At 59.8% G+C, this 24529-nt stretch overlaps 4 protein-coding genes across 10 annotated transcripts in view; 1 reads left to right on the forward strand and 3 right to left on the reverse strand.

Annotated features, from left to right (window-relative positions):
- The window catches only part of RNF123 (ring finger protein 123), a 31368-nt gene extending 27893 nt beyond the window's left edge, over positions 1 to 3475 (reverse strand). For 2 of the 7 annotated variants that reach the window (XM_034997002.1, XM_034997008.1), the window contains exons 1-2: positions 3174 to 3263; positions 2861 to 3006 (exon numbers count right to left, since the gene is read on the reverse strand). The gene's annotated coding sequence lies outside the window, so the exon portion shown is untranslated. Of the gene's footprint in view, positions 1 to 553; positions 863 to 910; positions 1723 to 2860; positions 3007 to 3173; positions 3264 to 3288 lie in introns of those variants that run through there. The other 5 variants (XM_034997005.1, XM_034997003.1, XM_034997006.1 and 2 more) reach the window with 5 other exon arrangements.
- Positions 444 to 6979, forward strand: MST1 (macrophage stimulating 1). Its single transcript, XM_034997526.1, has 20 exons — positions 444 to 510; positions 807 to 1197; positions 1644 to 1912; positions 2578 to 2725; positions 2799 to 2911; positions 2994 to 3108; positions 3198 to 3334; positions 3408 to 3528; positions 3669 to 3787; positions 3963 to 4131; positions 4325 to 4455; positions 4538 to 4640; positions 4774 to 4910; positions 4997 to 5032; positions 5118 to 5238; positions 5414 to 5491; positions 5620 to 5766; positions 5846 to 5952; positions 6058 to 6197; positions 6326 to 6979. The coding sequence occupies exons 1-20, from the start codon at positions 444 to 446 to the stop codon at positions 6485 to 6487; spliced, it is 2811 nt and encodes a 936-aa protein (XP_034853417.1). The 3' UTR covers positions 6488 to 6979.
- Position 6980: 1 nt separating this feature from the next.
- On the reverse strand, positions 6981 to 15712 carry APEH (acylaminoacyl-peptide hydrolase). The gene is made up of 22 exons (XM_034997009.1): positions 15648 to 15712; positions 15440 to 15572; positions 14762 to 14888; positions 14256 to 14349; positions 14081 to 14156; positions 13829 to 13992; positions 13557 to 13694; positions 13369 to 13460; positions 13251 to 13291; positions 13045 to 13166; positions 12461 to 12521; positions 11243 to 11340; positions 10594 to 10645; positions 9692 to 9780; positions 9098 to 9236; positions 8572 to 8655; positions 8411 to 8491; positions 8021 to 8109; positions 7727 to 7917; positions 7515 to 7617; positions 7323 to 7429; positions 6981 to 7233 (listed from the first exon to the last, which is right to left on the reverse strand). Exons 1-22 carry the CDS (start codon positions 15657 to 15659, stop codon positions 7128 to 7130), a joined length of 2199 nt encoding a protein of 732 aa, XP_034852900.1. The 5' UTR covers positions 15660 to 15712; the 3' UTR covers positions 6981 to 7127.
- A 5728-nt stretch (positions 15713 to 21440) lies between these two features.
- The window catches only part of BSN (bassoon presynaptic cytomatrix protein), an 89879-nt gene continuing 86790 nt past the window's right edge, over positions 21441 to 24529 (reverse strand). Inside the window, exons 11-12 of the mRNA XM_034997001.1 lie at positions 24170 to 24262; positions 21441 to 22036 (exon numbers count right to left, since the gene is read on the reverse strand). The gene's annotated coding sequence lies outside the window, so the exon portion shown is untranslated. The remainder of the gene's footprint in view (positions 22037 to 24169; positions 24263 to 24529) is intronic.

A 24529-nucleotide genomic window follows, 5' to 3' on the forward strand; every position in this document is an offset into this window, starting at 1 on the left:
CTTCCCATTGCTGCCCACCCCACCCATGCCATGGTGTTGCTGCAGCTGTTTCAGAAGATGCACTAAGTCGCTGGTGACGGCCTCAGTGATCTGGAGCTGTGCTGTCCAACGCAGTGGCCGCTAGCCATGTACAGCTATTTACATGTGAATTAAAACTTAAAAATTCAACTTCTCATATTAGCCACATTCCAAAAATTCAGTAACCACATATGGTTAGTGGTTACTGTACTAAGCACTGAAAATATAGAACACTCCCATCATCACAGAAAGTTTTATGAACTCCAGTCTGGAGCCTGGCCTTCTAGCACTGCCTTCGACTGCACTCCCATCTCTGCAGCCCAGTTCCTTATCTCACCTCACACAGGTCCTCTGTTCCCACCACACACCCTTGCCCATTCACAGCCCGCACCACGCCTGCCCCTGGGGAAGGTGACTGTCCCGCCATGCCGCCTACGACCGGCCCTCCGCGGGCGTCCATGACTGACCGCTGCCCATCTCACACCAGAGGAGGTGCGGGGCAGATTAGACCCGGTCACTCATCTGATCAGCAAACCTTCCAGACATCCACTCCGGGTGTCAGGTGCTGAGGACCCAGGTGATAGGCGGACTTGACGTTGCTCAGGGATTCCCTGCCCCGTCGATCCTGTCCAGCCCCGCCGAGGGATCCGGACTCGGAACGGAACCGACCCCATCTCGGCGCCCAAGGACGCAGAGAGCAGCGCATGTCTCCCCCAAGTCGCCCCCGCCCGGCCCCAAGCTCCGGAGGATCCTCCAGGCCAGCTCCAGCCCGGAGTCTCGCGTCACAGGCTGCAAGCCCTGGGCGGCGAGCACCCTCACACTGGGCCGGCTACGGCCGGGAGGGGAGCGGCAGGGACCCGCCCCGCTCGGAGCCCAGCCGCCCCTCACTCACCCCCAGCCTCGGCCGCGGCGCCCCGGCTCACAACATCCACCCAGCCTCTCGTCTACGGCGCCTGTCCAGGGCCAAACCGCGGTCTTGCCGCGCACGCGCATCGGCTCGCGCCCGGCGTCCGCGCGAGGGGGCCCCCTCGCGGTCTCCAGCCGGGTCATTCCCGGCCTCGGCCTCCACCGACAGCCCAACCGCCTCCGACCCCCGCCTGCGCAGAAGCTCCTAGCCCAGCCGGTCCGAGCACTACGTCCTAACTGGGAGCCCCAGGCCGCTTATCCCAACTCCTACCCGTACGTGGAGGCCGGGCCCAGAGATTCCCAGAACATTTGAAAGGCTACCGGCCAGGGTCCCTGCTACCTGTCACTCCCACGTCCATTCAGGCCAGACAGGTCGCCTCGCTTACCTTTCCTGGATTGGCAACTGTGCCTTGGTGAGGGGAGCCTCTCTGGGCTCTGCTGCTGGGGTGTGGGCTGACTTGCCTACAGCTGGGGCTGATAAGTCAGCAAAAGGGGCAGGCTGCTTTGAGGCTGGGTCAGGAAACATTTGCCACTTTACAGGGAAGAGCTGAGGCTCAGAAAAGATTAGTATCGCACCACCCAGGGGCTAGAACCCAAGCCTCTGGCACCAATCATGCCCACACCACTCTTCCCTTCAGAGCAACGTAGGCTGCAGAGGGTCTCCAACCCCACCCCAGGGCACATCAAGTGTCCCCACTGAACACCTGCCCACTACATAGGGCAGGGGCTAACTGTGCCAGAGTAAGGGCCCTTGCATTTCACCCCGGGGGCCTGAGGCCTGGCTCCACCCCCATTCCGGCCACTGGGTCTCAGGTCAGGCTCCAGCAGGCCTGGAGTGGGGGTGTGGAGGCAGAGCCACCCAATCCCGTAGGGACAGGTTTCACAACTTCCCGGATAGGGCTGTGGTGGGTCACAGTGCAACCTCCAGCCAGGAGGATGGGGTGGCTCCCACTCCTGCTGCTTCTGACGCAGTGCTCAGGGGCCCCTGGTGAGTGCCCCCCACCCTGATCCCCATTTGCCTTCAGGAAGGGGTCATCCCTGGGCCCACCCTGCTATTCAGGCCAGGAGCTCACTTTCCTACTGGGCATGGAGCCAATGAATGCTCTTGGCTTCTTGTGCAGAGCTGGGTAGCCCCAGGAATACATCTGGACACTGCCTATTCAGGCCTGCATTAGAATGCCTGCATTAGAATTAGAATGCTGTAGCATTGAGGCAGTGTGGGAACCGCACAGATGCATGCGCACATCAGGCAGTTACCCCTCATGAGCCTAATCTAACCCTCTAACCTAGCGTATGCCCTGCTGCTGATGGGAGCCCAGACTTGGAGTCAGAATGCTTGGGCTGGGCCTCGGCCTGGGTAATAGGACAGCTCTGAGCCTTAGTGTTGCTGAGATGAAATAAGCTCCCCAGGGCAAGCACCATCACCCACTGCTCTCATGATACTGTAGGTTTTAGACCTGAGCCTAGTGCCTTGCCTAGTAAACATGACCACTGGTGGTAACTACCATGTCTGGGCCTGCTTCTCCCCGTACAGGGGTCTCACCCTTGAACGTGCCCACAGGGTCCATCCCAGAGGCCTTGTAGCTTTGATCCCCTGCATGAAGTGTGGATGTGCGGACATAAATGCACTGACGTGCACCCCCACCCCCACAGGGCAGCGCTCGCCCTTGAATGACTTTCAGGTGCTCCGGGGTACGGAACTGCAACACCTGCGGCATGTAGTGGGGCCCGGGCCTTGGCAAGAGGATGTGGCAGATGCTGAGGAGTGTGCAGGGCGTTGCGGGCCCCTACTGGACTGCAGGTGAGTGACTACAGGACTTAGGTAAGACTGGGTGGCAGGTGAACCTGGGCAACCCTGTGCCTCGTCCTCCCAGGGCCTTCCACTACAATGTGAGCAGCCACGGTTGCCAACTGCTGCCATGGACCCAATACTCACCCTATACTCAGCTGAAACGTTCGGGGCGCTGTGACCTCTTCCAAAAGAAAGGTAAGTGGCTGTGGAGAAGGTGGGCCAGCGATAGGGCTGCTGAGGCCTCAGGCCTTGTTGACAATGGGTCTCTTCCTCCCAGACTATGTGCAGACCTGTATCATGGACAATGGGGTCAAGTACCGGGGCACGGTGGCCATCACCACTGGCGGCCTACCCTGCCAGCACTGGAGCCATAGGTTCCCCAATGACCACAAGTAAGACAGACACCTCCCCCTCGGTCCCTGCCCGGCCCGGCGCCTGCCCCCACCCCAGCACGCACTGAATTGCTGCTCTCTGCCCCCAGGTACACGCCCACACTCCGGAACGGCTTGGAGGAGAACTTTTGCCGCAACCCTGACCGGGACCCCGGAGGTCCCTGGTGTTACACGACAGACCCTGCAGTGCGCTTCCAGAGCTGTGGCATCAAGTCCTGCCGGGAGGGTAAGCGGCTCTGGGTCGAGACTGGAGGAGCATGCCCACGCCCGTCCACGAACCCACCGGCCTGTCTTTCCAGCCGCTTGCGTTTGGTGCAATGGCGAGGATTATCGCGGCGCAGTGGACCGCACCGAGTCCGGACGCGAGTGTCAGCGCTGGGACCTGCAGCGTCCGCACGCGCACCCCTTTGAGCCGGGCAAGTACGTGTGGGCGGGCGCGGCATCGCGGGGGCCGGACTAGGGGAGGGCCCAGGACTCCAGGGGCGGGACCCGGGAATACGGCAGGGGCCACCCTGGGCCCGAGGCCCAGGGTCTTGTTCGCGCCCCGCTACCGCCCCCAGGTTCCTTGACAAAGATCTGGACGACAACTATTGCCGGAACCCTGACGGCTCCGAGCGGCCCTGGTGCTACACCACCGACCCGCAGGTGGAGCGAGAGTTCTGCGACCTCCCCCGCTGCGGTAGGGCTCGAGGGCGGGGCCTGGGAGGGCACCTGGGAAACGTGGGGGGCGTGGCCTGCCTGCGGAGAGAGGAGGGACTGGGCGTGACCCGGCGGTGGGCCCGCGGGCGTTGTACTCGGCCTCCGCCCCGGCCGCGGTCTCAGCTCCCACTCGGGCTCCGACCCGTCCATCCAAGGGTCCGAGGCACAGCCGCGCCACGAGGCCACGACGCTCAATTGCTTCCGCGGGAAGGGCGAGGGCTACCGGGGCACGGCCAACACCACCGCCGCGGGCGTGCCCTGCCAGCGGTGGGACGCGCAGAACCCCCATCAGCATCGTTTTGCGCCGGAGAAATACGCTTGCAAGTGAGCTGGCGGGGCGCCGCTGGGGGGCGTACCTTTGCAGCTGGGACCTCCGGAGTGGGGTTCCGGGGCGGAGCTTGATTGAAGGTGGGGGGATCGCAGGGGGGCGGGCTCCAGCCGGGGGCGGGGCTCCAGCCGGAGGCTGGCCGGCCGGTGGGCTGCGCCCCACCAAGAACTGAGAGGAGCGCCCGCCCAGGGATCTTCGGGAGAATTTCTGCCGGAACCCCGACGGCTCCGAGGCGCCTTGGTGCTTTACGTCGCGGCCTGGCATGCGCGTGGCCTTCTGCTACCAGATCCCGCGCTGCGCCGACGACGTGCGGCCCGAAGGTAAGGCCCAAGCTGGGACTGGGAGCTTGGAGCCGGAGGGCTGGGACGAGAACCGGCTGACGGCCGCCCCCGCTCGCCGCAGACTGCTACAACGGCGTGGGGCAGCGGTACCGCGGCTCCGTCAGCAGGACCCGCAAGGGCGTCCCGTGCCAGCACTGGTCTGCGGAGATGCCGCACAAGCCGCAGTGAGTCGGTCCGCGCGCCCGGCCCCTCCCGGACCAAGGCCACAGGCTCCCCTAAGGCGGCACGCCGTCACCTAACGAGCCCGGCAGGGGTTTGGGATTACCCTGCTAGGACTTTGCGTCCTCTCCCGCCCAGGTTCACACCCACCTCCGCCCCCCACGCGCATCTGGAGGAGAACTTTTGCCGGAACCCGGATAGGGATAGCCACGGGCCCTGGTGCTACACTACGGACCCGGGGACTCCGTTCGACTACTGTGCACTGCGGCGCTGCGGTAAGCGCGACACTCCCTCGGGGCCCGCCCCCAGCCTCCACCTTAGAGGGCTGGCTCCCTCAACGCAGGTGAACTTGGTTTTTCAGATGATGACCAACCACCGTCCATCCTGGAGCCCCCAGGTATGCACTTGGGCCAGGCTTGGGTTGGGGCCTCTTAGGGGCCTCCATCCAGTCGGAGTTTCCCGAGGCCCATTCTATGCCCCAGACCAGGTGGTGTTTGAGAAGTGTGGCAAGAGGGTGACCCGCCTGGACCAGCAGCGCTCCAGGCTGCGTGTGGTGGGGGGCCAGCCTGGGAACTCACCCTGGACAGTCAGCTTGCGTAATCGGTGAGGCACAACTGCCTCTCCTCAAGAGAGGAGCCGAGGGCATATCCTTATATCCTCTGCACTTATGCTTGGGGAGTGGGAACCTGTCCCTGGCCTCGGGGGTCTTAGCCAAGAGATTGCAAGTCCAGCCTGTGTCCCAGAACTCACTGTTCTCTCCTAACCTCTACTCCTTCAGGCAGGGCCAGCATTTCTGTGGGGGTTCCCTAGTGAAGGAGCAGTGGGTACTGACCGCCCGGCAGTGCTTCTCTTCCTGGTGAGCCTTGGGTTTGGGGACCCAGTCACACCCCCCTGCCTTCATCTTCCCCTTAGCTACCTTTCCCAGGTGAGCCTTGGGGCAGCAGACTATGAGTCACGACTGATCTAGCAGAGCTTCTCCCCCAGCCATGTGCCTCTCATGGGCTATGAGGTGTGGCTGGGCACCCTGTTCCAGAACCCACAACCGGGGGAGCCAAGCCTGCAGCAGGTCCCCGTGGCCAAGATGGTGTGCGGGCCCTCAGGCTCCCAGCTTGTTCTGCTCAAGCTGGAGAGGTGTGTGACAAGTCAAGAGGTGTGAGGTGGGGCTGAGCCTTGTGGGCTTACATGCTGAGCACCCTCATTCCCATTAAAGACCTGTGACCCTGAACCAGCGAGTGGCCCTGATCTGCCTGCCCCCTGAGCGGTATGTGGTGCCTCCAGGCACCAAGTGTGAGATCGCAGGCTGGGGTGAGACCAAAGGTAAGAAAGAACACCGTGCAGGGGCATGGGCTACCCCAGGCCAGGAGGCCTAGCCTCAGATCCTACCCAGAGGCCCTCTCCTCCTTCCCATTCTTATCACCGTAGGTACAGGGAACAACAAAGTCCTAAATGTGGCCTCGCTGAACGTCATCTCCAACCAGAAATGTAACGTCAAGCACCGCGGACGTGTACGGGAGAATGAGATGTGCACTGAGGGACTCTTGGCCCCTGTGGGTGCCTGTGAGGTCAGTGCTGGGGCACCCATTCCCAGCTCAGGGAGGGTCCGGGAACCTGAAAATGTACTACTTTATCCCCAAGGAGGCTAGTGTCTGCCTTGGCCCAGGGCCCCCTCACCAGGTCTTCCATCTACCAGGGTGACTACGGGGGCCCACTTGCCTGCTTTACCCATGACTGCTGGGTCCTGGAGGGAATTATAATCCCCAACCGAGTGTGCGCCCGGCCCCGCTGGCCAGCCATCTTCATGCGCGTCTCTGTGTTTACGGACTGGATTCACAAGGTCATGCGGCTGGGCTAGGCCCAACTTCGATCTCATGTATTTGGGAGAGGACAGAGTTTCCTGTCAGACATAAAGCTGCCTCTCCTCTTCACACCTCTGCAGGCTGCTTCTTAGCCTCTGCTGGGAAATCAGTTGGTGTACGCCCTTGCTAGGGCCTGGGTGGCTCAAGCTCAGCAGAGCTGGGCTGGGAGACCTCACTCGAGGACTACCTTAGCCTGTAGGTGGGGTGGAAGGGCAGGTCCTCACTAGTTCCCTAGTTAAACTGCTGGTAAGAGAAGGGTGGTGTAGGGCAGTTTCTAGCAGAAGAGCCTGCAGCAGAGGGAGCCAGCCTAGTGAGATCCCAGTTGGCCCTGACAGGCAGCAGCTGAGCCTCTCACTGTCCCCTCCCCGTCATGCTGGAGGTAGGTGAGGTCCTTAAGGCTACCACACCCAGGGCCTACAGTACTCTGAACCCCAACGGTGAGGCTGGGGTTAGGGATGGCTGGGTATAAAGTACCAGCAGGAACCAGACTCTGTGTCCTCGTTTATTATGACCGTATAGCCTACATTCCTTGGCTCACCCATCCATGAAGCCCACAGCCCAGGAATCCCGTCGCTGGTCCGCCAGACCCCGGGGCTCTCCAAGAGCCAAGCGCGGCTCCTGCAGGGAGGCGGGGCTTCAGCTGCTCAAGTGCGTGCGCAGCCAGAGCACAGCGTTCATGAAGCTGTCCGACTCCACCTCCACTTCTGAAAGCGCGTGCGTGCTTTTGGGATAGAGCAGGAGCCTGCAGTGGTTGTGCAGCCACGTTTAAGGGTGGCGGTTCTCCCCTGCTCACCTGCCCACCAGCTGCCAGGGCCGGCCTGCCGCACTCACCGGACAGGCACGTGCCGGGCCTTGAGGGCACGGTAATACTCCATGCCCTGCTTGAAGGGCACGCGCCGGTCCTCCTGGCCCAGCATCAGGAGCAGCGGGGTCTTCACCTGGGGGTGTGGGGAGCGGTGGTGAGCAGGGCCCCGGGGCTCTGGAGAGACTGGCAGCGTACCGGGCAGGGGGACGGCTGCCTACCTGAGGGGTGTACTTGATGGGTGACTTGTCCAGCATCTCGGCCCACACGCTGAGGTCTGGCAGGCAGTCGCTGCTGTAGGGGAAACCAGCCTCCACCACGCACCTGCAAGAGACTGCACTGAAGCAGCCCCAGGAGCCCCGGAGCCCGCGGGGGCTCCGTGTCGGGCATGAGGCGATACAGAGAAGGGCAGGGGCCTGCGGAGCACACCCACCAGTCAGGGATGTCGGTGGAGCCCATCATGGAGGCAATGTTGATCACAGGGTTCCTCGCCACACAGGCACCATAGGTCTCAGGGTACTGACCAATCAGGTGGCAGGAGAGAAAGCCACCGTGGGAACCACCCATGAGAGCCACTCGGTCAGCGTCGAAGTGTTCCTCCTGGAGCACCCGCTCTACTGCAAACTACAGGGTGGGGCAGAGTATGCTGCAGCCAGCTGCCCGCCCGAACAGAACACACCCCGACAGGTGACCCTCCAGCCTGTCCAGAAGCCCCAGCCCCTGCTACCTGGACGTCCTTCACATCCTGCTGGCCCACATTGCCGGGAAGGGAGAGGATGCTGTCCTGGCCAAAACCCGTGGAGCCACGATAGTTCACTGGAGGCCAGGGAGGAACCAGACAGGGGGGTCAGCGACATTCCCAGCCCCCTGGTCGCGCTTTCACCCCTCTGTGAAGTGGGCCTTGGGGCTGGCTGCTCCACAGACTGTCGAGGCGCAGGGGCCAAGAGATTCGAGGCTGTTGCCCAGTGACCACAGCACCCTTTCCATGGAAGTCCCTGGTAATGGTTGCCAGGTCCGGGCTGCAGACAGGCCTGGAGACTAGGGTGGTACCCGTGCTGCCTGTCCACCCCATCCCCCTCCACAGCCCTACCACTGCTGCAGGGCCCGGCTCACTCACCCAAGAGTACTGCAAAACCCATCTTGCAAAGCATGGCTGGGAACAGCATCCAGGCAGTGACAAAGGATGAATGGGGTCCCCCTGCAGACATGGAGCACAGAGTGAAAGAGCCGGCCAGAACGGGCAGTGGGAGGGCAGCAGCTCTTAGACCAGATGCCTACCGTGGGGCATGACCACCATGGGCACTTGGGTCTTATCTGGAGGGTCGCTGGGCTGCAGAAGGATTGCTTCAAAGTCAAGGCCAGCTGCAGGGAGAAGGCAGGAGTCAGCAGAGCCAGAGCCGCTGCCCAGGGGCTTCCCCAGCCAAGGCCTGAGCCATAGCTGCAGGTCTGGGGCTGACCGCTAAAAGAAAGATCTGGTCCAAGACACCTGGACCCCAGGAGGCTCATACTCCTGCCCTAGTTAGGGAGCCCCACTCTGTCAGGACAGCATCCCAGATGAGATGTGGTCAGAGGCCTCAAATAAGGCAGTGTCTTTGGGCCTTGGTTTCCCTACCACAGAGCATTTGGTTTGGTGATGCCCAGCCCTGATACCCAGAGTAGGCGCCCACATACCCGGACACTACTCCCCAGGAGCATGCACAAGCGGAACAGAGAACCCCCCCCCCCCCCGGATGCAGGGAAGGTGACCACAGATGCTGTGTGCTGGGGAACTTGGGAGGTGTCCCTCTGCCCTGGCCCAGCTCACCATACTGCAAGTTCTCTTGCTCTGGGGGTGGCTGCAGTACCCGGATGGCCCAGGAAATGTCAGGAATAGGCTCGGCCTCCTCCAGGGACACCCACAATACTTCCTGTTCCTTCCCTGCAGGAGGCAGGAACCCAACTTTCTGCCAAGGGGAAAGAGTGTGTCATAGGTGGCCTGGCTGCCTCCCTGCCCTTCCACCTCTGCCAGGGTGGGAGATGGGCAGCTCGCACTATGCTGGGCCTTTTACCCACCTCCACAGGGTACATCATAGACTCCTGTTGTGAGCTGGTATATGCAGAGACGCACAAAAGCACGCACCCTTTCCTCCTGAGCTTTTAGGCTCTGCTGTCTCCTTGTGCTCCATTCCACCAGAGGACCAGGCACTTTCCCAGGCACCCTATTCTTTATAGAGCAGACCTACACCTGGTGGTTCCTCTCCATGGGCGCCAGACCCTTGTGGACCACGCTGGGCTGGGCCCATGTCTTGGCCTCCCACACAGTGACCAACCCCAGTCAGACTCAGGCCAGCTCCCTGACCTGGGGAGCTCAGGCTGCACAGAACCCTCACCTCCTGGCCTGGGGCCCAGCAACACTCACCAGGCTTGGGGGCAGGTTGGGCGTGGAGAACTGTGCCACCATGAGGTCCTGGTCAACTGTGAGCAGCTTCCAGCTTCCACCTGACCCCCCTGGAGAAGGCAGATGCCACCACCTTTCCCACCAACTCCCTGCACGGCCAGAGTCCCAGGCCGGCGGCTCTATGCCAGGGTGCCCCTTTCACCCCGAGAAGCAAAAAAACACCCACAAAAAGACTGTCACAAACACCCCACTGCACGCAGCCCTGGGTGAGTCTCCTTAGTCCCTTGTTCATCCAGCAGATGCAAACTAAGCCCAGGGACTGCCAAACCCGGGGCCACAGCAGACGCCCATGGCACGTCCACCCACAGCTTCATGACTGCAGTCTGCGGGGGTGGCAACTAGGCCTAAGGGGTTGGAGTGGTGCTGATTCTGGGCTTGGGGTCCAAGGAGATTCTCTAGCAGAACCCATATGACAAGGTACAGTTTCGCACAATACTTTGGAATCTTGTGGGGGAAGGACTACAGTCAGGGCAGGTAGAGGACTCAAAAGACATTTTAGGGGCAGAATCACAGGCCCAGATAAGAGGAAGAGGAGGGAGCCAACACAGGGTTTCTCATGGGCCCTGGGACAGCAGAGTTGCCTCCGCCTGAGGTTTGGGAGGTCGGGGAAGGATGACTCTGGCAGATCTTGGCAAGAGAGAATTTTGTAGGTTTGAGAAGCAGGGCCAGGATGTGCAGAGCAGAGTGGAGCAGGGGAGGCAGTCTGTTGGCTGGGAAGGTCCTGCATGGTCAGGGTCCTTGCGAGACGCAGTGAAGGCTGCAGGACAGTGGTGCAGAGTGGCCAAGGGTGCCAGTGATGGCCCAAGCGCCGGAGCTCCCGTCCCGCCCCTGGCCTGGCCGGCCTGCACACCAGCCCCGCTCACCAGCTGTCAGGGCGCTCACACTGCCCATCTGGGTGTCCACAACGAACAGGTCCTGAAGCAGAGGGGAGGCCACGTGTAGCACCACAACCCCCAGCCCTCTGGGCCCTTCCCCGCCCCCTACCCTCGTAGGGACCCCGGGGCCAGGCCAGGGCTGTAAGCAACCATGGCAACGGCTCCTCAGTTGCCATGGCTAGTGGTCTGGAAGCCTGGACTCAAATCCCAGCCCCATCGCCACTTGCAGCGGGACCTTGCGCGAGGAAAGGAACGCCTCTGAGCCCCTGAGCTAGCGTGAGGAACAAATGATCTCACACTCCAACAAAAAGAAGCCTGGCGCACTGTGGGTGTCCCTACCCGATCCCTAGGAGAAAGCCTCTGTCCTATCTCCATCAGCATAGTGTTCGGGGGCCCACCTAATGGCAGCCCCCTGGCCCCCCAGCTGGAAATGCCTGGGGGAAGGGGAACTGCACCTCTGCCTCAGAAAGAAAGGCCAAGGGCTCTGCTGTGGGGCACCAGGGCAGGCAGGGCCTGAAGGGGCTCCTAAGACCTTTGGCCTAGGCATTCCACCCAGCAGTATGCATATGCTCTGCCCCAGGCCCAGGGCCCGTGGAGGCTGGTCAGAGGGGCTGTCTCTCAACAGAGGGCCCCTTACCTGCCGGCTTCGCTGAGCTGAGTCAAAAACCACTCTCTGGCTGTCAGCCGACCAGCATCCCAAAGGCAGCAGGCTGCAGTAGATCCCAGAGAAGTTCTCTGCAAAGATGGGAGGGCTGAGGCCATGTCCAGCGGTGGAGGTGTGGGAGGTCAAGCCTGAGGCAGGCTGGGCCGCTGGGGAACTCCCCCCCACCCAGGGCCCCTGCAACTGTGACAGAATGGCAGTCCTACACATGGGGGTGCCCTAGGTGATGGGCGGCTGCCTAGAGAGGGGCCCGGGGCCGGAGGCCTCTGAGGGCCCAGGAGAGGCAGAGCTCAAGGGCTTCTGAGAGAAACCATAGCTGCTCGGAAGAAATGCACTGGCTCTCCTAGGAGCTGCTCTTGCTGGGCCCCTGGTAGGCACCTAGTGCTGGAACCAAGATGACCCCTGTCTGTCTGTCCATTATGGTGCTCAGCAGAGTGCCTGGCAGAGGGGGCTGAATCAATTCCACTCATTTAACTCTCACTACAATGCTATAAAGAAAACAAGGGCTACCACCTCCCACAGATAATAAATGGAAGCTCAGGGAGGTGAGGACGCCATCCAAGGACACACAGCTAATAAGGAACAGCTGGGATTCAGACCAGATTCCCCACCACTGCATCCCCACAACCCAAAGAGATAAACAGGCCATGACTTTTCTACAGGACCCCTGGAGCTGACCAGGTGGCCTGAAAAAAGAGACCTCATGTCCTTGGGATGGTCCAGGATCCCAAACAAAGTGGTGAGCACCTGAGACTCTGACCAGAACTTCTCAGCCAAGAGCCACCCACCCAGAGATCCCACTGACTCAAAGGCTTGGATGGGACAAACACTACAGTGGGGTCTGGGAGTGGGACAATGCAGCACCCTTGAGCTTGGAGCCTTTCAAGCAGGACATTCCAACCCTGTGTGCTTTCTGAGACCCCTTGGAACAGAGCCTTTAACCGGCCACTGGAAACATGGGGATGAAACCATCTAAATCCCCTGCCAGCTTGGGCCACTCTGATCTCAGCTGTGGTCCAGCTGACTTCCTTCTCTCAGAACTGTCCCGTGGTGACGGCCCCACTCCCTGTTCAGGCTGGGCCTGAAGCTGGCCCAGCAGGGAGGGACACTCAGACAGAACCCAGCATGGGGCTAACAGATGGCAGGAAAACAGAACTGCAGGCTCCACTGCACCCAACGAGACACACCCCTTACCTCCCAGCTGCCGAGGCACGACATCCACCACCACTGAGGTGACCTTGGTATACCAGTCATACTGCAAGAGAACACAGTGGTCAGGCCCACCGGGGGACGGGCAGTGTGCTGAGGGCACAGAACTCTTTACCCATCCTCTTCTCTGACAGCCCTAGGGAGCCTCAGGGGAGGGGAGGACCTGAGGCAAGCCTGATGTATTTCCTTTCTGATGACCTGGATAGTTGTCCGAAGGGGCCTATGACTTTCCCAAGGAGCTCTTCTTGGGCAAGGACTAATACTCTCTAACTGCCGGCTGTATCCCAGCCCCTTGTACACCCTGACCATGGGCAGATGAGAAGCAAAGGGAGGAGAATTCTTGAAGACAGAGAATGCTCTAAGGCGGTGGGTCCTGACGGTGCAAAGCCCCCCACACCAGCACTCTCAGCCTCCAGGTCCTGCTCTGGGAAAACAGGCAGAACTCACACCATCACTGCACCCAGGACAGGAGGTCCACTGAGGGGCCCATGGGGAGATGAAGCTGACCCTTCATCTCTCATCCACCATCCCTTCCTCGTGCTGACGACGCCCACCCTCTTCCAGCTCACCAGACACAGCTGGCTACACTGATGATGGGGGACCAGAGATGGGTACCGCAGGTAGACGATGCGACACTGGTCTGGGCTCAGACGGGGAGAAGACACAGCCAGAGAGTCATCCGAGAGAAGCTCTAGGCCAGATGAAAATGTGAGCATCATGCAGGCTGGCAGGGCCAGTGTATGTCAGCAAAGCACAGGTGGGCACCAGCACTTACCACACTGACCCCCGGTGAGGTCCACATAGTATAGGGCTGACCTGGAACCACCAGAGAGACACTCAGCTTCAGAGCCAGCCTGAGCTGCAAGGCCCCCTGCCTTGCCCTGCTTCCTCACCTGCGATTGGTGCAGAAGCGGATGCCCAGCCGGAAGGGCTCATGCCACCAGCCTACAAACACCACGCCCGTGTCTCCAGGGGCCCAGAATGCCTGTAGACAAAACCCCGGGGCAAGTGTGAGCAAGGGGCAGCAGCTCAAGCAGGGCCCCCAGACTCCAGGAGTGAGGCAGGCCGAGTCAGTGCTAACCTGTCCAGGGGACACACTCTCAGGGATCCCCTCAAGCACAGAGATGTTGCCACTCTCGACGTCCAGCACACAGAGCACAGGAGTGCTTTTGGAAACCATGTTTTCTCCCCAGTCTTCATAAAACACAAACTGATCCCCCTAAGAACACAAGATACTCAGTGTCCAGCCTGTCTTGCCTCCCCAGTTCTGACAGGCACGATGTGGGCAGGGAGCACACTTGAGCCCTAGGCTGCCCAGAAGGGCCTTTATGGACTGGCCGTAAACATGAGCACCTTGATGGCCTGGTCTGGTTTCTTCGGCCTGGCCATCTCATCATCACTGCCACTGATGTCCAAGGCTTTTGTCTGAAAGAAGGACTCAGCCTTCGGGCGCTTCTTCTCTGCGACATACAACAAGTGTGTCTCCGAGTGCGACCAGGACAGGCAGCCAAAGCAGTCTGGGTGTAAGGAAGGCTGATCAGGAGGAGCCCTGGGCTCCAGCTGCCCCTCCTGTCCACCCTGTCTGCTCACCAGCCAGCTGCCTACCATCCTCGTACACGAGCCCATGTTTCTCCAGCACCGACAGGTTGAAGCTCTTGAGCTTCCGGTTCTTCTCCCAGACCTGAGGACATCTGGGCATCAGGTTACCTGCCCCCCAACAGAGCCTCATCTGTGGGACTGAGCCCCCAGTCGCCCACCGCCTGGTCCCATGCAGTCTCACCTCCAGGAACTGCTTCTCCTCCCCAGGGCTCGTGCCTCCAGCTTTGCGCAGCACGGCTTTCATGGCGCCTGAAGGAGAGTCTCTGCTCAGCAGCCTGAGGAGGACATAGGGTAGCAGGTCAGGGTCACCACCCACACAGTCCTATCCTACCCCTTCCTGGCCACAACCTCCTAGACAAGATTCTTGAGACTGGTCCCACATCTGCCCCTGCAGCCCTTGTAGCTCCACTATGGCAGTTGGCCTTGCCTCTCCTACCTGGGGCAGAGGCTCTACTCTCCCCAGCCTCCCTGAAGCCCCAAGGGCTCTAATCCAGGCCCAAGTTTGGACAAAGCCTCCAGTGCTTATCAGGCCATGTCAATAGAAGACCACCTGAGCTCCCAAGAGGCAAGAACCTGGCTCCTGGCCTCCCTTCAGGGCCCTACCTGCACCAAGACATATGGCAGGCCTTCATAAAAGGCTTGCAGATGGCTGTGGCCTTGCCCACAAGCTTCTTCCCTCAAACTTACTCCCCCCGGGTCTCCACACTGTTGCCCGCGGGCCCTGAGAACACCACTGAGTCCCCATCGTGGAACACCAGGTACTGGCGGCAGAATCGAATGTTCTCCATGCGTTCCAGGTCCCTCTGGGTCCACTCTGTGAGGAGAGGCATGAGACTTAATTTGAGTTCACCAGTCCCAGCACAGGCTCCTCTCAGCCCCTCAAGAGGAAGGCCCAGCCCACCTCCCCAGTCTGTCTTGATGTTCTGGAAGCAGGATGGACAACACTTGGCCACAACTCAAGTCTAGGCCTGAGCTGATGGCATGTCAGAGAGAAACCACTAGTCTGCTCCCAGCATCCACCCCCATCCTAGAACTTGAGGGGAGCCAGGCACGTGTATGGGATATGGCGAGGCGTGAGACTGAAAGGCCCACACCGTGTATCCCGGTCTGCATTCTACTCCCACACCCTCAACTCATGCACTCAAGGACACCATGCCACAACACACCGAGCAGCGTCCCCCATACACCCGTATGTAAGGTCCTCTGAGGGGTGCACCCTCCCACACCCACTTTCTCCAAGCCCCGTCTTCCTCCACACACTCGTGTGCACTGCCAAGCAGCAAGCCCCTCCACATCTCCTTCCTCTCCACGCGAGTGCACGCCTCCGGAATGGGCCCGCCACTCGATTCCCCTCCATACACACACCGGTGTGCACCGTCCGGTAGCGGCCCCCGTACTGGGTGAGGATATCCGGGCCCAGGCAGGCGGCGCTCAGCGTGGGCTGGCGGCTAAGGCCCCGGTACAGCGCCGCCGCCTCCTCGGGCTCGTTCAGCAGCACCTGCGCAGGGGACACACCAGGGTCAGGCCCGGCCCGGGCTGCAAGGACCACGGGCACCGCGGGCCGAGCCCTCACCTGGCGCTCCATGGTACCTCTCGGCCGCCGGGGTAGGGCGGTACCTGCTGGCGCCCGGAAGTGAGGCTGCGGGGGGCGGAGCCAGGAGCGACCCACCCCCACCCCCCGCCCTGCGTCTGCCACCGCCGCGCCGCGGGAGGGGCGGGAGCTTCGACGAATGAGCGAGGACCCTAAGGAGAGGGGCGGGACCTCGAGGGTGAGGAGGTGGGGCCTGTGAGAGAGCGATCTGAGCTTTGGACCCGGGAGTCCTGGAGGCGTGGGGGCAGGGGCTTCGAGGGGAGGCGGCCAGAGGCCAAGTCCCAGGCCTGGTGCTGGGAGGGGAGGGAATAGGGTGTCCGAGGAGAGGAGCTAGCTCTAGGAAACGGAATACAGGATCAGTCTCTAGGCTGGGCGAGGCGTGTGACCGACGACATGGCCCGCTTGGGGAGGAGGCGAGGCCCGAGTCGGGAATAGCCGGTGAGGTGAAAGAAGCTAGGTCGGACGGGGGTGGACCCTAAGAAGGACGAGGCCTGGGAGGGACGCAGATCAATGGATCTCTTTTTTTTTTTAAGATTTTATTTATTTATTTGACAGAGAGAGACACAGCGAGAGAGGGAACACAAGCAGGGGGAGTTGGAGAGGGAGAAGCAGGCTTCCCACAGAGCGGGGAGCCCGATGCGGGGCTCGATCCCAGGACCCTGGGATCATGACCTGAGCCGAAGGCAGACGCTTAACGACTGAGCCACCCAGGCGCCCCGATCAATGGATCTTTGAAGATAGGGGCGGGGCGGGGGCAGAGCCCAGTGAGGGTCGGATCGAGGAAACGGAGATGAGGGCGTGGCCCGGGGAGACGGGGTTGGAGCCGAAGCTTGCCCCAACAGGCATCACCCGCAGCCCTGGGACTGACCGTTGGCTCCCTTCTTGTCCATTACGAGGCAAACATTCACCAGCAGGTGCCAGTCCCTGCCCTGGAGGGGCTCCGAGGTAGATGGGGAGAGGAGCGCGCAGAGCCCTGGGTTGCCGGGCAAAGAAGGGCGGATGCTGAGCTCTCAGGGTGTCGCCTGGGCTTATCGGCCACCAGGCCTACCCCAAGAGCTATCTGTCCCTGCAGCCCTCAACTGCCCTGTTCAGTGGCACCTTGCTGGGGATCGTAAGCCGGTGGGTTTCTGCCTGCCCCCCCCCCCCCCAGCCCCAGGCCTCGTCCAAAGCTCTTGGGTGCAGAGGGCCCGACGGGGGTCAGGCTCCACCTAGAATCAAAGAGCTTCCTGTGGACAGGAGAACCTGGGCAGGCAGGCAGACTCCCTCAGCACAGTGGCACAGAACTGGATGGGCTATGATGGCAGGGAAGGGCAGGAGAGACTAGGCACCAGTCAGGCTATAGGGATGTCCCCTACTCCATATACCTTGAGCCTGGCTGGTCTTCCACACCTCAGAGACCTGGCTCCCTGCACTCTGCCTTGCCTCTGACTGAGATCCCCACTTGCCTGGCCTGCAGCTTCCCCTTCGCCATCAACCACATCGGACTAGTTAAGTAAAAACAGTTCCCACTTTCTGAGGCCGCTTGCATTTGTGGGCACTGAGTATGTACAGGCCTGACAAGGCCAGAACTGAGAGCAGAAAGGGTGACCACAGCCACCAATCTGAGTGGAAAGGTTGGAAACTAAGATGTTCATCACAGCGTTATATATTATATTAAGGAAAACCAGGACCATGGTGCCCGGTCTTCAGGGTATGTACAGTAGACTGGCTATAAACTCATCATGCAGCTGTCTGGAAGCCGGGCATTGGAGGATAAACACCTAATTACCTGGGATGAACATGTAGAAATAAACAGGAGTCTAGAAAACAGAAGGTACTGCACCTTCTGGTTTCTGTTTAAAATGAAAAAGATAGGAAGGACCTACATCAAGGTATTAACCCTGCAGGAAGGTCATAGGTGAGGCTGATACTCTTTTCTTTATCAGCATTTTAAAAATCTTCTAGCAGCTCTGGGCTACTTTGGTAAGGAGGTTCTCCCATCCTTTTGGGGAAGGACTAAGGTCTGACAGCCTCCAAGAGTTGAGGGATTGAAGGAGACACAGCAAGGCAGAGAGGTGTAGCGCTTGTGGGCAGCACCAGGGGGCAGCACCTGCTCACCTGGCTCACCAGGAACCAGGTTCCAGAAAGCTGTGCCCCTGGACACACAGGCCTCGGATGCACGGTCCAGCAACAGCTGCGCAGTGACCTAGCTGCTCCCTCCAGGTCCAAACTTGGGACCTGCCACCGACGTCTTTGTGGAGGGCCCGTTGTTTTTGGCAGGCTTGGTGTAAACAAAGCCATGGCCTCGCCAGCACGTCTACAACTTGGCCCTTTCCCTTTCCCTTTAACTGTGAACAGACAGGATTATCCCATGTTTGGGGCTTTGTTCCTCGGGCTAAGCCTTCCCACTGCAGAAACCATCCCAGAGACAGTCTGTAGGTTGTTTATATCAAGTCCTTTTATTCTGATACCACAGAATTACCTTGTCACAATACAGGGGGGAGGGACACCGAAGTACCACGAGTTCTCACAGAGCACAGGAGGACGGCACACAATTCACAAGGTCATGTGGAGGACTCGGGTCATTGCACTTACAACTGTAAACTTGTTTGTTTGACTTTGTACAGCACTCTTCCCCCCTCAAATAAAGGAGAGAAGGAAAGAAAGGGAGGGAGGGAGGGAGGAGAAAGCAAAAACAAGACATGGAAGCTAGCAGAGGAAAGGCGCTGGGCAGCCACCACTCTCCAGGGCACTGTGCTTGGAGAGCAGGAGCTGATGTGATCCCAGAGGCTGAATGAGGCAGACACGCACACACATACACATTCACACACTTGTTCACATGCATACACACACAGTATCTCACGATTTCCATGGCTCTCCAGCGCCACCCCAGTGCACATGGGTACCCAGGGAGACAGAGCTGATATCTCTGAGGAGTTTCGGTTGGTCAGGCCTGTCCCTCTGACCCTGTCGGAGTCCACGATGACAAGTATTTACAGAATGGAGGGAGGGTGGTAGGAGGGCAGGGGAAGGCCAGTAGGCCAGGACCATGCTGCCATGGCAAAGTATCTGCCTGGGAAATGCCCCCACAGGCTCCAGAAGACAGGCCATAGTTACTACCACTGCTGCCCTCTCATCATGGGCCCTGAGACCCCATTCTCTTCCTAAGGACTAAGTGTGTGTGTGGGGGGGTGTCGCTGCAAAGTGAGCGCATTGGGCCCTGGAGTGAGCAGAGACAGTGCCCTTGCTCATGACACTGAGGAGGCAGATGTGGAGAAGGCCTGGACTGCATCCCAGAGACCCTTTGCTCATTTAGAGATGTGCTCGATGCTCCCCACCGCCCGAGGCACCCAATGCTGGTCTCTCAGCCTCTGGCTGCAGTGTCCCCCAGAGCCACGGCTGCATCTACACAAAGGTCAGGACACCTGTGGCCCAGAGAGGCCTGCTCCACCCGCCTTCACATGGGGTGACGGGTACAGAGGTGTCCTGTGGGTAGCTTGGGGAGTGGGGAGTGGCAGATGTCAGAAAGTTCAAACTCAGAGGGCTTGGTCCGAAAGGAAATTTGAGAAAAAGTCAACGTTTTAGAGCCTGAGACTGGGCCTGATGGAGAAGGACCTGCTGCCATCTCCCTGCCTGCTCCCTGTTCCTGGGCCCATCCCCTGGCCTTTCATGGTAAGGATTACTGCCTTGGTCCCCACTGTATCCAGCCACCAGGCACATCCCCACACAGACCTGGCCCTGGGTAGTCAGAGGTGATGGAGAGTGGCCTCCCTTAGCCCTTGCTCAGACGGGCTCTTAACAGCCCAGGCCTGATCTCTGGGATGAGGCAGGTGTCCTGGGGGACGGGTGAAGCCCAAATCCAGGAGGACCAGGGTCGCAGGCCCAAAAAGAGGTCGACAGCCTCCTGTCCCATCCACAGCTGCCAGAGGTGGGCCAGGATCCCCCTCTGAAGGGCTGTGTAGACCGTACTGGAAAGCATGAGAAATGTGGACCCCTGAGAAATGCATGGTGCAAACCAGAGCACACTGGAGGAAGGCCAGGCCTCGGGGGGTCGGGTGGTCACTGCCTGCCGCATTGTCGACTTAGTCAGAGAGAAGCTGAGGAGCGGTGGGATACCTGGGCTTCAGGGACAAGGGTGGGCAGGGAGGTTAGGTCCTGGGGACAGATGGAAAAAGGGTCACAGCACAACCTTCTGTGAATTCTGCCATTGACAAGCTTCCCAAGAAACTCAGCTTGAAGCTACTGTCTAGAGGAACACCTGCTCTGGTCCAAGATGACTTTGTCAGCTGTCCTCACCACAAGGGCCGGAGGTCCAGCTCTTCCTGAGCACCTGAGCACCCTGCACCCCAGCCTCTATCTCTTGGCTCACAGACCTTGGAGCTGCCCAGCTACAAAGGAGAGGCAAGGAGCAGCTGTAGTCAGGAGCTGGGGTCCCTAGGACATAGCCAGACCCTGCCCTTGGCCTGTGTCTCCGGCCAGAGACACAGGCCAGCTCTGTGCCTGAGCCATGTCCCACCGAACGGGGTGGCCAGACACCCCTGGCTCAGGGATGGGATGAGAGGGGGAGCAATTTATAGAGGGAAATCCTATAGCAAACCTTCAGAATGTTCACCCACACACTCCTGTGTGGGCCCCACCAGCGTGTCTACTCCAGAGGCTTCTTTTCACCTGCCATCCTGGTCCGAGAAGCCCGCAGGGCATGCGAAGCCCTGCGCTGCCTACGCCACAGCCTAGCACGCTCAGGCAACAATTCCAGCAGGTCCTCACTAGCTCGTGCAGAAGTCAGCTAGAAGCACTCCAGGAGGAGAAGTTCTGAGGCAAAAAGAACTCCCAAGCAAGAGGGTCGAGCATTTAAAATGGATGAAATCGTGCAAAAAGGCTGTGAGCTGTGCATGCCTCACTGCAGGACAGGTGGTGACTCACCTGGCAGCAGCGCGTCCTGCCACAGGTCAAACATGCCACAGACTGAGAATTTCACACACACAGTGGGAGCAGGGGGCGGGGGGCAGGGTTGATATGAGCATATCTATCCAGTTTCTCAATTGCACGTTTGCAATTGACTCCTTATACATAACATGGAATTTATTAAATATTAACAGTTGTCTTTGAGGGTTTATATTTCATTGCATAGAACGTTAGAGATGAGACTGGTGGGGGTGCCCAAGAGGAAGGGAGGCCCCCAGGGCAAGGGCCTTGGGGAGGAATGCCAGCCAGTCCGCCAGGTGGGTGGACGGTGCCACACCCCCCAGCACAGGGCTCTGGGCCTGGCCCTCGGCTGGCAGGAGCCCTGGCCCCTCTGCTCTGAGCATGCCCACTGGTGATGGCTTAAGAAGGACTGGATTGCACAGTAAACAGAGGCGGGCTGAGGGGCCTCCCTAGACCTCGCCCTGGGGTTGTGCTCTTGGTGGCCTGCTGCCCGCTATTGCTTCTGAGTCAACATTCTCCCTGTGCTGAGCAGGGGCAGAGCAGAGAGGAAACCAAACCATCAGTCACAGGAGGTGGTGGAGGGGAGAGGCAAGGAGGTGAGCAAAGAAAAAGAGAGAAGGGGGAGAAGGAGACAAAAAAAGAAAAATGCTTATGAGGTATACATGTAAATCAAACTGAAATGATTAAGGCTGTTCTCGAAATCAAAAGAAATCCCCAGGTGTACGAACAAGGAGCTGGCTGATCGAGACAATGGCGGTGCTGCCGGGATGCTCACGATGGCTGGGGGCGGGCGGGGGGGGGGGGGGTGGCTTTGAGATGGTGGCAGGCGGGCTAGCATGCTGCCACCCATGGGCTGGGAGAAGCCTCAGCCAGTGCCCACGCTGCTTTTCGCTGCTATGGCCTCTTATTTCAGCGATGAGACAGTGTTAGGTCCTAATGTTTGTAAAGTTCTCCCAACCCCCCGCTAGCCACACAGAGGTCTGCTCTGATGTCACCCAGAGGGCAGGGTGAGGGGAGCAGGGCCCTGTGGCCACAGAGGGATCCGGGTCAGCTGGAATGTGAAGGAAACGGAGCCCGGGGCCCCCAGCCCTCAGTCAAAGCCCCTCTCCAAGGCTGTGGAAAAACTTCTGGCATCGTGGAGGGAGGGCAGCGTCCATCAAAAACAGGCAGCCTGCGCCCAAACTCTGTGTATAACGCATAGGAAGCCTGGCTGGCCGGGCCGCAGTGGCAGGGTGTCCGGAGAGGGCTCCTCCCTCCCAGCGAAGGCTAGGCCTCGAAGATGGTGCCCTGAGGAGAGCAGGGTCTCTGGAAAGACAATCACAGGTCCCCCGGGCCAGTGGTCCCAACATGTCCAGCAGATGCTTCACCCAGGCAGCTGCTGTTAGAAAACGTCCTCAACTGAGGCCTGCCTGCCACGTCCCACCTGGTGTGAGTCTTTGGGCCAAGGGTTTGCCAGATTGCAGATGCTTGGAGGAGAGAAGGCGGGAGGCGGAGGGAAAGAAGGAAAGAAAGAAGGATGTCGTCAAGAACTGTGGACAGCTGCTTCCCATCCCTACCCTCCTCTCGGTCGGTGGCCTGCCATGCACCGCTGGCCTGACCCCTCCTCCCCCCGGGGGGGGGGCCCCCCCACCTACTGAGCCTTGGGGAGATGCGTGCTTGAGCAATTTTGAGGTCACGAAGAGAAGGACAGGAAGTGAGAAGAATCCAGTTGGCCAGTAAGGGACATTTCTTGAATATAACATAAGTTGCTTCAGAGTGAGGAAGATGGGATTTTGTTTAAAAGGGCCAGCCTCCCCCAGCCCGCTTCTGAAACGGTCATAGAAGACACCAGAGGACGGGCACTCACAGAAGCGCTGACCGCTTGGCCCAATTGTTAGCCAAACGCCAGAACTTGAGGGAGACCCCTTTAACTACAAAGCTAGTGGTCTCAGTGGCCACCCAGGTTTTGTGAACAAAACCATGCCCGTGGGTTCTTTTCACTCCTCGGTGACGGAGCCCTAGGCCTAAGCCCAGGGTGGGTTCTGCCATGGCCCCAGTCCATGGGCTGCCCTTCCTTCCCTTCAGCACAATTTCTGATTTCACATCTGTTCTGGGGCAACTCCGAGGAAACATCCGGCTGGGTGGGAAAGTGGCAGGGAGCCCGCCGTCGTGGGCTGAAGGCAGGAAGAACGCTGGGGGAGCCGCACTGTGGCTACTATAATTTGAATAAATTCCGGGCTCTTTACTTTGGCCTACAAAGCCCACCGGAGCTGGCTCCCACCCCCTGGGACTTCACTCCTGACCACCGTTTCCCTCCGCTGTGGCTCTGGCTATGCTGGCCTTTTGCCTGGTCCCTAAGCCCACCTGTCCCATCCCAACATCATCCTGCCTCTAGCCTTACCTCACACTGCCCACTCTCTTCAGAGCAGCCCCGGTGGCCCATAACCCTGCCTCCCTGGCTTCATAACACTCATCACCTTCAGAAATCACCTTTTTAATCTTTTTATTTTTTTAGCTTATTTATTCTCTGCCCCCCTTAAATGGACTGTCAGCTTTGGAGGGCAGGGACTTGGTTTTGTTCCCTGCTGTATCCCTAGCACCTGGAACAGGGCCTGGCACCTGCCTAGGGCCTGACAAACATTTGTGGAATAAATGGATAAGTGGATGGAAGACTGGGCCTTTCTGGTGCCCCCATTGTTCCCCCAGACAGGCAGCCCTTTGGAAAGTACACCCAGCTCCTTCCTACAAGCAGCCCTTGCCTGGGCTCCCTTGTGATTTGCTTGCTGCCTCTCTGGCCCTGCCACACACATGCCTGCTCACCGTGAGAAGCGTCCAAACCTCTGTGCTCTAGAGCCGAGAGGCGGCAAAGGAAGGGAAGGGAGAGGGTCCCAGGCTTATGGAATGGTAGAAGGTGGTCCCTGGCTGGGCACAGAGCAGCGCCACTAGCCAGCCTACCCTCCCCGCCATCCTGGAGGACGCACGGCCTCCTCCTCTGCCGTAGAGGCAGGGCTGAGGCCAGAGAGGGCTCCGGGAGGAGGCTTCTCACCCCGTGTTGGCCACTGCAACCCACACAGAGCCAAGGCTCCCATGCGGAGGCCCTTCCACTCTCTCCCTGGGCTGACCTGTCTGGGGGCTGAGACCGCCTGCCTGTCCAGTGACCTCCCCCTCCTCTCTGTTATTTCCGTCTGCCTCGCTTCTCATTCTGCTCTCCCATCTGGCAGGTCAGGAGTTCAGCCTCTGAAGTCAACGGTGTTTGAAGCTCAGGCCCGTGGCTGCTGAGCTCGGCAGGGTTGGGGACTCTGGCCTTACCCGACTGTCTGGGGCAAAGTCACCAGCACCAGACTCAGGGGAAGGGGCTTTGGAATGGTGCCCAGTGCACAGCCCCCAAGTTGAGGGGCACGGTTGGCTCTGCTGGGTCCTTCCCCAAGGTTACTGCCTGAGTCATCTCAGCCAGCCCAGGGGTCTCTGCCTCTCGGGTAGCTGCCAGACCCATCACAGCTGAAGGAAGCCCACCAGCCTCCTCCCAGTTCACACTTGGAGGAGCTACGCGGGTCTGGTCAGCCAGGCCTTGGACCTTCACCCCTTCCTCTGCCCCACCCTACCCTGGACCTGACACTCACTGTTATACGCAGAGTCCAGAGCTGTGCCCAGGCCTCTGACTCCAGAGATTTTTCCACAGCAATGATATCATCTCCCTTCATCTCTTCAAGAGCCTGTGGAGTATTTACAGAGGAGGGTTGGGAAGGAGCCGCATCCCAGAGGGCCCTACCTACAAACTAAAGCCAACTCAAGGCTGTGAGAGCCCTGGGGTGGGGGCGGTAGGGGGTGGTGGAAAAGGACAAGGGCATGTTGGCCCTAGCTTCCCTTTGCTGGGACCGCTATTGAGTTGGCCCCATGTTAGGGACTCTGTGCATTGGGTCTCTCCTTTTCCTCCTCCTCCTCCTCCCACACTCACAGGAGAGGGTACTGCAGCTCTGGCC

Source organism: Mirounga leonina, unplaced genomic scaffold (assembly GCF_011800145.1).
Source record: "Mirounga leonina isolate KUSES-001 unplaced genomic scaffold, KU_Mleo_1.0 Mir_94, whole genome shotgun sequence".
Classification (NCBI taxonomy): domain Eukaryota; kingdom Metazoa; phylum Chordata; class Mammalia; order Carnivora; family Phocidae; genus Mirounga; species Mirounga leonina.